General features: G+C 38.2%; 1 protein-coding gene across 10 annotated transcripts in view; it reads right to left on the bottom strand.

Moving 5' to 3' along the window:
• Positions 1–10,809, bottom strand: part of lrrfip1b (leucine rich repeat (in FLII) interacting protein 1b) — a 60,453-nt gene extending 49,644 nt beyond the window's left edge. For 2 of the 10 annotated variants that reach the window (XM_047159005.2, XM_047159006.2), the window contains exon 1: positions 10,147–10,809. In XM_047159005.2, the coding sequence (XP_047014961.1) occupies positions 10,147–10,236 (90 nt within the window). In that variant the 5' untranslated portion in view covers positions 10,237–10,809. The remainder of the gene's footprint in view (positions 1–10,146) is intronic. The other 8 variants (XM_047159014.2, XM_017482266.3, XM_047159009.2 and 5 more) reach the window with 7 other exon arrangements.
• Between the last annotated feature and the right edge of the window lie 4,449 nt (positions 10,810–15,258).

The following is a 15,258-nucleotide window of genomic DNA, read 5'->3' as shown; positions in this document are numbered from 1 at the left end:
AGTACCTAAAACACTTACTTACGCAGTTTCTCTGTACTTTTTTTTCCAGCCCAAAAAACCATTCCACTAAACATTCAATTATCAGACTGATCAACAGCTCTCTGATTTTCAATGGACACGAAGCACGTGAAGTGTGGTTCTACTACAGCTCAGCAGATGCCATTATTTCTAGCTTTCTATACAATTCTAGACGCACAAGTATGTATCTCCACTAAACAGAAGGAGAGAATCTGGGGACTTCCAAGTAGGAGGTCTTTAATTTAATAATGACTATCACTGTAGGAACCAAGGAGAATCAAATGAACATGGCTGGAATAATAATAATAATAATAATCATCATCATTATCTTTATTTTAAATAGCACCTTTAAAAAGGCCTCTCAAGGGGCTTTACATAAGAGTACATAGGCATGTGTGTAAAAAAAAAAAAAAAAAAAAAAAAAAAAAAAAAAATTCCTAATAAAATACAGTTTCAATTATTAATAACAATAATGGCGATAATAATAGTAAAATAACCACACACAAAAAAACCCACAGTCATCAAATGAAAGCAATCCTAAAGAAATACATTTTACGAGAAGATTTAAATACACTAAAAGACTGATCAGATGGTAGTGAGTTCCACAGATTTGGAGCATAAGTCATACAGAGCCTGAGAGACAGTTAAGCGACCTGAATTAGAGAAGTGGAGATCATGTTTTGTGGTGTAATGGGTTAAAAGCTCAGGCAAATACTGAAATGTTAGAGTTCTGAACCCATTTGCAGCTAAAGTCCCATCAATTTGGACTGTACTGTACTGCTCATCTTGCTCTTTTTGCATCGGTATTACTCTTTACCATTCTACACATACGCCAGACAGGGGCTTCGTGTGTCTCATTTTACATGTAAAGAGAACAAGCAGAGGTCATTTACACAGATCAGTCATACAGGCATAAGCACAATGATATAAACAACAGCCTGTTTAAGGGAGAAAGAGAGACTGGAAAATAAATTCAAGCAAAGGTAATAAGTGGTTTATATGGATTAAAATATAAACAAAATGGATAATAATAATGCTGACCCTGATTTCAGGAGCCTCAACATTAATATAAGGAGAGTAGTTTCAAAAAGCTATTACTTCTCTAGCCTTATATGCAACTACTGTAAGTAATATGTCAAAATGAAAACAGGGTGCATGAAGCACATTTTTGACTGTGTAATTTCAGCAGGCTTAGTGGTTAGCACGTTCGCCTCACACCTCCAGGGTCGGGGGTTTGATTCCCGCCTCCCGCCTCGTTTGCATGTTCTCCCCGTGCTTCAGGGGGTTTCCTCCGGGTACTCCGGTTTCCTCCCTCAGTCCGAAGACATGTGTTGTAGGCTGACTAGCATTTCCAAATTGTCCGTGGTGTGTGAATGGGTGTGTGAGTGTTGGTGTGATTGTGCCCTGTGATGGCTTAGGCCTTGATGTGTGCCCCCGCCTTGTGCCCCGAGTCCCCTGGGATAGGCTCCAGGCTCCCTGCGACGCTGTGCAGGAAAAGTGGTGCAGAAAATGGATGGATGGATGGATGGAATGTTTCCGTTTGCCATTGCCACTACTGTATATTTTTCTGTCCCATGCATTTCACATAATCCTGTGTATAGGATCCCCAACATAGTCCTATGGGTGACTTTTACATTAGTGTTGTAGCAGAGATCACACCATGATTTTACTCAAAACTCGTTGACACTGCCAGAACGTTCTAAAACCACTGATTTTAACTTGTCACCAAAGGAACTTTTTACGATATGCGATTTGTGTGATTGTGACCGCGAAATCAGGCCGGAAATTGCAAATCAAATCATATGAATTGTACAAAATCTGGCATCCCTAATAAATACAATTCATGACATACTCTTCTAGTGTTAGTTACATCAAGCATACACTGATAGATTTTATTTCCCATTAAAGAACAGTCTCCATTTACCTTGACAGTAAAACCGAGAAACGCGAGATTCCTGATGAAGGGAAGGGGGTGGGACTTGGAACCAGGGTATCAGTTAATATCTTAAGAGTTCACAATACCTGCGCGATTGTCACTCATTCCACATTCACATATCGATAGGCTCATCTTTGTTGGGGATAAAAGAAGACTGCTCATTTTGTGTATTTTTGAATGATATGTAGCTGTGTACTTACATGTTAATATGTAACGTTCTGAAGCAAAATGCATAACGATTACCAGGCTATAAATCAATAACTATAACTCTGTAACTATGGGGGGGGGATGGGGGGGGGGGGGGGGTTTAAATATTTGGTCGCTTGTAAACTGTTTCCACATGCATTGCTTCTCTCTTCAAACTAATCACAAACATTTGGAAGAGATCCTGCAGCTGGTCTCATCCATCTGCAATGCAGTAAACATGGCTGAAGGGGGTTATAAACTACTGAAAAGTTCCTACTACCTCCAGCCATGTTTTTGAATCTGCTGCATAAGCCAAGACGCCAAGTTCAGTATAAACACAGTAGAGTGAAAGTCTCTCTTGTTTACACTTCAGACCATTTCTTAATGACCAGACTGGGTTAAAGACAGAACAGGGTGAAAGAGAGAAATATAATTAGTGTGTGTTATAACTTCAATCACTGCAAATCCCGGTGGCTGCAAGATCCTAACCAAGACGCACGCCTAGCAGGAACATACGGGAATCCTTTCAATTGAAATTGAAATATATCAGCTTTACATAGTTGGGGTAATGAAATAACTGAAGATGACAAAAAGGAAACCAGATGTGGCTCAAGGACACCAGCTACACCAATGAAGTGTTTAGTATTTCCCCTGCTTTAGCCTAACAAACCCATTTCAGTTCCTTTCCTACTTCATGATTAAATATTACAATTTGAGGTTACTTAACAGTTTGATTAGTGTCCGGTTGCATCACACCTAAAACAGTCCACCCTGAAGTGTTTTATTCCTCTTATTCCACAGCGATTTCCCAACGATTACAAAGTGGTACTATTTATCCATTTATAATTACTTCTGACTCTATTTGGACACCACTGATCACCTACATACACCAGGGAATCATCTGGAAATAGCCAACAATACAGCTTCAAAAGACCAACCACATAATCAAAGCCATACCACATATCTCAAACAGGATGCTCACACACACATGCGACATTCACAGAATCCAAAGTCGGTGTTTAACATATTAATTAACTCAACCGACATTTCCAATATTACTCTTTGCTCACCCTTCTCATACTTTCGTCGCATACCCCCACAACCCATCGCTTTGATAAGTACCATTACCCAATCGCATCTACTGTCTTGTCTTGTCTACCGTTCCATCTTAATAACTGTCCACTCCATGTCTCCTGCACCCACCACTCACCTGTACTAACCTTTAAATACAAAGTACAACACATCTGAAAGCATGAATCAAATCAAATAAATAAAGACTTAATGGTCCCCCAACATTATAAAAAGAATGTTGTTGTAGAATTGATTTGGACATGTTATAGCAATTTAAAGCTTTCATGTGAATCTCAGTGGGTAAGCAATAATTTTGAGAAAAAAAATAATAAAATAAAAGTACATTTTAAAAAATTATCCAATTGTCTCAAATGCCAAAGTCATGTTTGACGTCTATTTCCTTCTTCAGTCCCTCCAGGATTACGCGATTTCGTGATCACAGAAATGAACGCGAAATCAAGCCAACTCTGCAATATTCAGACGGGCTTGAAATTTTTTCCAAAATTAGCGCAGATTTTCACGTGCGTTGTACACGAGTACAGCTGAAAGGTCTCGTTTACCAAACAAACATAACTGCAAAAGAAAGGGCAAAACAATTCCATGCAATTCGAGTAGTTTTCCGCAAAAAAACCCCCACAAAAACTCTGCAAGCTGCATCACAAATCAAGCATTTTTGGCCGCAACAGTCAGTGCGTTTACGTGGACAACGATAATCCACTATTAATCCGATTAAAGTCATACTCGAAGTAAACACAAATTGAATTAAGACGTGTGCAGTATTCCTGTTTTAGTCGTATTATGGACGTGTATTACAGACATGTAGACACCTTAATCACACTGTTAACGCCGTGTGAGAGTTTTCACCGCATTTTGCGACAGGACACGATCACACACGGCAGTGCGCAACATTTTACAGCGAAAAAGAGAGTTCGGCTGCGTCCCAAACCGTGTACTTGCCTACTATAGGCCTGTAGTGGGGAAAAATACATGTATCTCGGCTACTATATAGACGGTAAGTACGCGGTTTGGGACACACCCACGGCTTCAAGCAGTCGTCTATTAGCACGTACAGTACGACTAATAATTAACCGCACTTAAAGCGTTCGTAAACGTTTTTCAAATAAAAACACCCGAAACTGTATACGGTACCATAACGAAGACCAACTGTATGTTGATACGTGAAATTCTGGAGGGACGTCGGACGGCGTGGCGCGATGACGTAATGACGTGTGCTGTTAATCTAATCATGTTCTATAACATGTAAAACAGGTACATGACGGGAGTATTCTAAAAGCGACTCATGTACACACCTTAATCACATTATTATCTTTCTCAGAGTAAGCTCAATAATTACATTACTGCTGTCCATGTAAACGTAGTCCCTCACAATAAAGCTCCGCATAATCCTGTGCGGACTGCTTCTTTCATTTTGCACTGGATCTAACAATGTCTATGTCACCAAAATCTTTCCAGAAATACATATCCACATATTCATATACAGTAGTCTATCATTTTTATATAAATAATTAAGTTAAAAGATACGTCATGTACATAGTACATATAGTACATACATCCAGATGTGAAACTCTTTCCAACTTTCTACTACAATTCTGACTTAAATCTTTGGGAGACTGGGAAAGACTTCAAAGGAAAGATGAGACTCTCAAAGATTGTTCACCCCGCAATAATGCTACAGCATTCAGCTACAGAGTCACGGTTTGTTTCTGGTTATAGATTACAGCACACTGACCCTGCTCCTAAACTACTAAAGTTGGTGTGTCATTAACTAAAGAAATACTTCACCCTGAAACACATAAGCAGTAAGGTTCACCTTTTTTCACGGTTATCTCCTAAAAAGAGCAAGAGCTTCTTCTTTTTTCTTTTTTTTTTGCACCAGTGACGTTCAACATCATAGTAATGAGAAATTCAATGTGCAGACAGCAAACGTTGGACTCAGAATTCCAGACTGTAATGCAGCTATACGACGCAGTCGTGCTGAATTACCGCTGAGAATCGTCTTGGCTAGTTAGTGATCTACGAGATGATGAATATGGTATATGGTGTCGACGGTGGTTTTAACATGAAAGTTAACGCTTAAGGACTGTTTGAGCAAAGTGTGAGAGTCAGAGAGCTAGACAAAATAAAGGACTAATGAAGTAGAGATGAACAGCTAACTCCCATGAGCACCACTATCAGCGGGTAGTTGAAAGGAATTGTAGGTAATAAAGGAATTCAAAGTAATGTAGCGTAATTCAAAGAAGGGTGTGTAAACATTTGGGAATCCCCACAGTGAGCACAAACAAAATTAATTCTGATACACTCTTGAAATAAACATATTACTATTGTTGTCATGATACCAGTTATACCAGTTATTACCATTGTTAACATGTTTCATCGAAACAAAAAACGCCTCTCTGCTAATCGGTCATGGACTCCATTTCCAAAAGTTCATATTGGAACCTGTAGTACAGCTCAGCACTTATAATTCTGTACACTAAGTATCATGGAGGGAGTAACACTGATTTTTGCGCAGCTTCGCGGAATACCTTAAGGCATTCTTCATCCTAACTTTTCCTCTGGGAATGGTCACGAGGAGCGGAGACTGAGATCTAAAGTTTTATGAGGACACACAACACCAGAGACCCTCAAGCCACTGTAAATTCTGTCTTTTTATAGTGTTCTTGTATTTTCTTCTATGCTGAAGTTTTTCCATTGACACTGTAAGAGGACCCATAGTTAGCTACACTGTTAAAGATACGTGAATGTCAACTAAGACAGAATATAGTCGACAAGTTGCAGGACAGTGTTGTCTAAGGCAAAAAAAAAAATCCCTGTGTGGGTTTGGCACCGAGGAAATGATTTCCAGATGTAGTCCATTAACTTTAAAGGTCACAGCATGACAGAAGACTCATGGGCAGCATCAGCATGTTCCCATGTTAGAGAAAGCTATCTGATGTTAGATACCATACATGAAAGAAGCCAATAATCAAAAGAATACTTTCGTTCATACCATTTACTTGCATGGTAGTATTTTCGTTTGATGTGTTCTGTAAAAACAGAGACGTTAAAACTTTAGGAGAGGCCAGACTGTTGCATCCCATAGTCACTAGTGATTTTATTTACACTCACCAGCCAACTGTACCCTACTCATTCATGCAGTTATCAAAATCAGCCAATCATGTGGCAGCAGTGCAATGGATAATATCATGTAGATACTCCTCTAGAGATTTATTTAATGTTCACATCAAATATCGGAATGGGGAATAAATGGGATCTCATCGACATTGACCATGGCATGGTTGTTTTTGCCAAACAGGCTTGTTTGAATATTTCAGAAACTGCTGATCTCCTGGGATTTTCACCTTGTGCGAAAAGCACAAAACATTCAGCAGCAGCGTTGCAGGCGGAAACGCCTTGTCGATGAGAGAGGTCAGAGGAGAATGGCCACAGTGCTTCGAGCTGACAGGAAGGCTACGGTAACTCAAATGACCATTCAGCAAGAAAAAAAAAACCATCTCAGAATGCACAACATGTTGAACCTTGAGACAGATGGGCTATAACAGCGCAATAGCGGACCACATCAGGTTTCACTCATGTCAGCCAAGAAGACGAATCTGAGGCTACAATGGGCACAGGCTCACCGAAACTGTAAAGTTGAATATTGCATGGAACTCCTGAGACTCGACAGATACGGGGGAACATGTGGAACTCACAGACACACGGAAAGCAATTCACTCACGTTCTGACCGGTGGATCCTAGAGCTGTGATATATAAACTCTAATATATTATCACAGTACCACAGAAAGAAGTAAGAAAGTTCTAGGAAGTAACTACTGGGCACATACTTTAGTCCAGTGGTCACCAACCCTGTTCCTGGACATCTACCTTCCTGAAGACTTTAGCTCCAACCACAATTGTGTCCACCTGACCATCTAATAATTGCCAAGTTCTTGATCAACTAAAACAGGCGTGTTAGATTTTGGTTGGAAGTGAAACCTGCAGGAAAGTAGATCCCAAGGAAAATGGCTGGTGACCACTGCTTTAGTCCAAAAAAAAACAAAAAAAAACAATGAAAATTTGGCGGATAGGACCCAAAGTTTCAAGTGAGATATTAATATTTTAGAAGTCTGTCTTTATCTGTGTAACATCCATTACAACGAATTATTTTTCATTTCCACAACAATACACAGTAGAACTTGTACACTGTAGCCTAGTAGAGACATAGTAGAGAAACTGCAGTGCTGCATGGATGACATATTTCTGTAGGCCAACCCGAAAGTTAGCGTCACCCTGGCTCCCTCGACGAAAAGACGATAGAATTTTTTTCCATTGGATTTTGGATTCTTGAGAAAATATGCTCCGTCACCAACTAAAGTTTATGAACACAACTTTTATGAATGTTGATGTCTAAATACAATTGCCAGAAGTAAAAAAGCTAAACGTAGGCTATAAACGAACTAAACCACGGTCGCATGACTTCAACGTCATCACCGCTATGCTTCCGACAGCATTTACAGCACTACAATTTGAAAGAAAGAGAAAAGAAAAAAACAACAACACTAGACTTGGAAAATACTATTAACTGATAAATCTACAAGTTGGAAAGTTTGAGTTGGAATAGTTTGCAAGAGTGTGAGTAGAAACACAACGAGGCTGTAGTAGATGAGTTTTCCTGTTTGGTGTGATGATGTTTAATATCCCTGACAACCTCTGCAGTACCACGTAACCACTTGTGTGTGTGTGTTTTTTTTTTATTATTGCATCACATACATACAACAAATGACAACAATGGGGACATTTGCAACAAAGGGACAGTTACAAACAAAAGCTACACATAAAATATCACAGCAAAAGAATTACATTTTCAATGTGATAGCCTTAAGAACGTGAGATGTTCTGGATGCCTTGGTATTCAGTGGTTTAGACATATTAAAGGAGGCAAAAAAGGGATTTTTCATCAGCAGAAAACATTCTAAAATTATGGTTTAGATTGTATTGCTCTGGCTTTGATGAGATTTACCTAGAAGACAAAGTAACAATAGAGTATAGTCAACTTTAGCATCAGCAGAATGAATATCTGAAAGAAAAGTCATAGTTTCTGTAATCTACACCAATGTGTTAAAACAAAAATAATAACAAGGTCATTTCTGTCCAAAAGGATTCAGGGAAAGGACACTGATAAAACAAATGTAAAACTGATTCTTCTTCTATTTTACAAAAGGAGAACTTTGCTTTTTTTTTTTAACTGTTTAAAAGCTTACTGCAAGGGTAATATTTATAAGTAATTTTGAAATGAAGTTCTCTAATTTTATTTTGGGATAAGAAGGAGAAATCCTTAAATTACTCAGATTACAGTTTGGGTAATAAGTACTCCATTTTGAGCACGCTTTAGAGAGAATTACTCGATCTGAGACGAGAGCATTTCTACCTAAAAATTGATTACTTTTCTTGTTTAGAATAGGAGTACCATTAATTGAAAGTATAGGAATGTGATTAGACAAGCTAGCATAACTTAGGTGCGCTCTATCCATCCATCCATCTTCTATACCGCTTATCCTTCCTTCAGGGTCACGGGGAACCTGGAGCCTATCCCAGGGAGCATGGGGCACAAGGCGGGGTACACCCTGGACAGGGTGCCAGTCCATCGCAGGGCACAATCACACACACACTCACACACCCATTCATACACTACGGACACTTTGGACACGCCAATCAGACTACCGTGCATGTATTTGGACTGGGGGAGGAAACCGGAGTACCCGGAGGAAACCCCCGCAGCACGGGGAGAACATGCGAACTCCGCACACACAGGGCCACGGTGGGAATCGAACGCCCGACCCTGGAGGTGTGAGGCGAACGTGCTAACCACTAAAGGTGCGCACTAATTAAAGATTTTAGGCTAGGAGGGATACTTTTAATCACCTTATTGCGGTCTCTTTTTAAAAAAAAAAAAAAAAAAAACCAAAAAAAAAAAAACGTAGCACCCTTCAGAGTAAAAAGGTCATTAAATGAGAGAAGCTCTCCTTATTCTAGAAGAGATCAGACATTTCGTGCCACCCACACCTTCAAAACAATAAGTGACTTGTTAGCAAGCTTACAAATGGGTTTCTAATGGGTCTGAAATAAGGTCTGTGGTGAACACAAGCTCAAGATATTCTCACATTTTATTCTACAACATAAAATACATCAGTAAAAAACCCCACTCGTAGTTTTGTTACGCTTTTACGTGTCCTAAAGCCCGTAACTATTGCCACGCCCGTACGTCCGACCTGCACAGACACATACCAGGCCTAATAAGCCGACACAAACGCGCCTTTTATACGGTAGCGAGCCGATGACGTCACAGACCGGGTGTGACGCACAGGCGTCTGAGGTCAGCGGTCTCGCAGTTTCTCTTCGATTTTTGCTGGATTGTTTTCCATATAGACGTTTTCAGCGAGCCTCGTGAACACGACAGGAACTTTACGATGTGCCGCGTGTCGTTTCCTCGAGGAGACCGACAAACTCAACCGTTTCATCGGATTTAATAAGGGAAATCTCCCTGAAACGCGCGCGCGCGCACACGTCACGTGGGTCACGCCAACAACAACAGCGCCCTTTGATTCAAATTGCGAATAGCAGTGTGTTTTATCGCCATGCTCACTCATCGTCCTTAGAGGACTATTAAAAGAAAAGAAAAGAAAAGAAAAAAGCGCGTTCGCGTCAGAGCATTCGTCTCTCCCTCGCCACTGAGCTGGGTTTAACGTGCGCTGTGGAGGCTTGCGGGTTTCTAAGGCAACAGCAAGTCATCAGCAATGTGTTCAGTAGAGCTGTGTGTACCGAAAAAGCTCGGCCTGGTTCGGAGATTTTGCGCAGTATGACGCTGGCCAACATCACATCACATCACATCACCAGAGCAGCCTACGTGTCATTTCTAAACATGATCAACACTTACCTCTCGAGCTATTTGGCTCAGAGCATCATCCTCCGCCGACACTTTCTCCCGGTTCGGGATTCTTTTCCTCCCCGTCACCTGAGTTCCCATGTTTTATTCTAAACTACAATATTATCCCCAGCTAAACTAAAAACGGAATACAGTCCAGAAAATACTAGATATATATAAATAAAAAACCCCGCAAATGTAATCTCCTGTAGCTATTTAAACAGAAGTGTCCGGATACATTGTATCCATTTCCATGTAGCGAGAACAAAGCAGTGTGATGCTGGATCTTCTAGCTGATTCCACATCGCCGCCGCACAGCGAGTCTATCAGTCCTACAGGAGCTTGTTGCTCCTCCAAACACCGCTCGGTTGTGTCAGAGAAATCACACAGGATAATGACACCTCGCTAATCCACTGCAATAACAACACGCTTCTGACACTGCTCCAAACAGAACCGGAACTTTCATGTAAATGTAGTCCTGCTGTAAACCTCTCGGTGGCGTCCAGATGCAGAGAAATAAGGACACGTGAAAAACAAACAAACAAACAAAAAAAGTTTTCATTTATTTTTACGGCACGCCAAAAACCCGAAGGACAAGCGAGACGATGATGAGGATCCGTTCGTTCCGGGATTCGGAACCAATCGCGTTTCAGGCACAGCGGCTGGATTTTTACTGAACCAATGGCGTTTCAGTTAGTACTGCTGGATGTGGGCGGAGCTATAAAGAACCCAGCCACTGCCTTTCCTCCGGATAACTTACTGATCCAGAAACCATGATTACACTGCTGTTGAATATGACAGTGCAGTTAAACGTCACACTATATGGCCAAAAGTTTTCGGACACCTGACCATCACACCTCAATATGTAGGCATTCCCCCCCAAACTGTCACCACAAAGCACTCAACTGTCAAAGATGTTTTTAGATGTGATAGCTTTACCATTTCCCTTCACTATAGAGGCCCAAACCTGCTCCCAGGACCATTTCCTAAGCCACAAATTGACAATGAAGAGAATTAGTGCTGAATTATCTTGGATGATGGAAAACACTTTAATAGGCAGTCAAAGAAAAGGACTGGCAGTCAAGAAGGAATTAATTAATAGGCAGTGAAGAATGAATTCATTTTGAATTAATGACATTTTAATAGCAGAGTTTGGAAACAGAGTCGACTAAATTGACTATGTTAAAATGTTGGCCCGAGTAACATTCCATGATGAATTTCTTACAGCAATAAAAAAAAAAATTACAGGGTATAGGAAAATCTTCAATGTTTTCCAAATTCATAACTAATATTTTCTAAAATTCGGTATGACCGGATCGAATAAAAAATCATTTAATAAAATCAGATGAAGAGAAATATTATTTGCCTATATTCAAGATATTTTAAGATATTTTTTGTGCCCAAGGAATTTAAAGAAGTAAATTATATTGAATACATACATACATACATACTGTACATACATACATACATACATATATGCATACATACACATTGTACATACGTACATACAAACGTACATGCATACATACATACATACATACATACTGTACATACGTACATACATACATACTGTACAAACATACTGTACATACTTACATATATACATACATACATACATACTGTACATACATACATACTTACTGTACAAACATACTGTACATACATACATATATACATACATACATACTGTACAAAAATACTGTACATACGTACAGACAAACATACATACTGTGCGTACATACATACATATATACATACTGTACATTCATACTGTACATACATACAAACATACATACTGTACATACGTACATACAAACATATACATACTGTACATACATACGGTATGTATATACATACAAACATACATACATACATACTGTACATATGTACATACATACATACATACATACATACTGTGCGTACATACATACATATATACATAATGTACATAAATACTGTACATACGTACATACAAACATACATACTGTGCGTACATACATACATATATACATACTGTACATTCATACTGTACTTACATACTGTACATACGTACATACAAACATACATACATACTGTACATACGTACATACAAACATACATACATACTGTGCGTACATAAATACATACATATATACATACTGTACATACATACTGTACATATGTACATACATACATACATATATACATACTTACATACAAACATACATACATACTGTACATACATACATACATATATACATACTGTACATACGTACATACAAACATACATACATACTGTGCGTACATACATACATATATACATACTGTACATACATACTGTACATACGTACATACAAATATACATACATATATACATACTGTTCATACATACTGTACATACGTACATACAAACATACATACATACTGTACATACATACGGTATGTATATACATACAAACATACATACATACATACTGTACATACGTACATACATACATACATACTGTACATACATACAGTATGTATATACATACAAACATACATACATATGTACATACATACATACATACATACATACATACATATATACATACGTACATACAAATATACATACATACTGTACATACATACATACATACTGTACAAACATACTGTACATACATACATACATACATACATACATACATACATACTGTACATACATACATACATACATGCATACATACTGTACATACGTACATACAAACATACATACATACTGTGCTTACATACATACATATATACATACTGTACATACATACTGTACATACGTACATACAAACATACATACATACTGTACATACATACGGTATGTATATACATACATACATACATACATACTGTACATACATACATATATACATACTGTACATACGTACATACATACTGTACATACATACATACATACTGTATATACAAACATACATACACACTGTACATACATATATACATACGTATATACATACTGTACATACAAACATGCATACATACATACATACATACATACATACATGCATATTTACATGCTCTAGAATATTTCCTTATATTACCTGACAAATGGCCACTACACCATTAGTGTGCTAACTTAAGGTGTGTTAGCCTAATGCTTCTTACATAAATATTTAGCCACTACATTTTTCCGTGTCAATCACATCAACAAACAAAAACAAAATAGCAGACAAACTGATTAAATGTAATTAGTTTGTATTAATTGATTCATTGTTTTGGATAGATCACTTCATACTCACCACTTCGACTGGCGTTACTTACCCAATTTTGTAACATAAATTGTGGTATCTATTCTTTTCACATCACAAGGGGGTCCCCATGACTGCCTGATACATGAACCTTCTCACCAAATGGTACTAAAGTGATCTTTTTTGCATATCTGTTTTAAAAATCATAGCATCCCTTGATGGTCCAGGAGCCCTAACAGACAACTTATACCACTTATATCATGAAACAGCCCTGCCTATTCCAGCATGACAATGCCCCTTTGCACAAAGCGAGGTCCATGAAGACATGTTTTGTCAAACTTAGAGTGGAAGAACTCGATTGGCATGCACAGAGCGCTGACCTCAACCCTACTAAACACTAGGGGTGAGGGTGGGGTGATGGGTTTCAGAAAACCTTCAATATCCTCTAAATTCAAACCAATCATTTCTAAAATTCACTATGAACAAATTAAGTAATAATAATGATTGTAAAAATGCTCAAATGTAAGTAACATTTTTTATTTTATTTCTTGCAACATAACACAGGATTTAAAAAAGGGATCAAGAGCAGTCTCTACAATGATATACTCTAATAGTAAAAATCTTTGCATACTAAGCAGTAGGACTACTTAATATGAGTAACAGTCTACACTTCCCCATTCTAACCCTGAAAAAATATTAGCCAAAGCATATATTTTTCCTAGCCCAAGATTTTTGAGGTCATCTCACGGTTAGATGTGTAATTTCTATCAAGCACTTCCAGTGCACTGCAAGAGCTTAGTAAAAATATGTGCCTTAGTAAATACGCTTTCACTTATAAGGCCAGAAGATAAATGTTGGTAAATTAAATGTCTTATTTTTGCCCCATTATATCTGAATTCATTCTATATAGGGTGCACAGACGCCTAATTCATTAATAGCCGGTTGGAAAAACAGGGCATTTTAGATCTAATTCATGATTTATTTCTTCTTATTTCTTCTTTAGCTGCAGCAGCTAAAACCAACTGTTACTAAAAAATGTTTTCTATGTGTAAAGCTTAAAGCGCCAGTTTAGCTGCTTGATTGTCTAAATGGTGCCTTGGCGCCCCCATGCGTTTTTGTTGGAGAACTACCACAAATTAAGCTGATTATTATGTTGTATAAAGTGACAGCTGGAATAGTTTAGAACAGCTGTATCTGTCACTCCGTATGTTCCCAGCAGCTAACCATTACACATTAAGTCTATAAATGACTAATTAGTCATTTAGTCATTTATCAGTGCCTAAAACAAATAATAATAATAATACTAATCCCCTTCCATTTGTACAATATGACATTTATAGGAACATTCTTCAATGTCTTGTGTAATCACAAGCTTTAAAGAAAAAGAAAGAAAAAAAAAACAAATTTACACAAGTTTTTCCTTATCTCAGTTTAGTTAAAATGAGTCAGCCATGTTTGATCAAATATCATGTGATAAATGACATGATGTATAATATAATGACACACTTGTTTTGTCTCATTGTTTCACGCTAAGTTCCATATCTGGACATGACTTTATCCATAACCACTTATTTTCAGGTGAAGGTGGAACAGTTATGTAATGCTACAGGCATTAATACGCATGCATTTCTGAAACTGCATATCAGATATCATATATATGTACAGATGTTCCTATTAAAGTGGATGGTGTGTGTGTGTGTGTGTGTGTGTGTGTGTGTGTGTGTGTGTGTGTGTGTGTGTGTGTATGTGTGTGTGTACATGCACACTGTGTATCAGTTTCTATATCAACCAGTATTTTTTGGCATTAATTGCTAATGTTTGCTATGGATGTATGCACCAAGTGTATACCAGAAATTACTTACAAGCCCAACATTCCTGAGTAATTAATAGCCTACATTCTGGTGCCATG

This window comes from Ictalurus punctatus, chromosome 12 (assembly GCF_001660625.3).
Source record: "Ictalurus punctatus breed USDA103 chromosome 12, Coco_2.0, whole genome shotgun sequence".
Classification (NCBI taxonomy): domain Eukaryota; kingdom Metazoa; phylum Chordata; class Actinopteri; order Siluriformes; family Ictaluridae; genus Ictalurus; species Ictalurus punctatus.
This window is presented reverse-complemented; position numbering and strand designations above follow the sequence as displayed.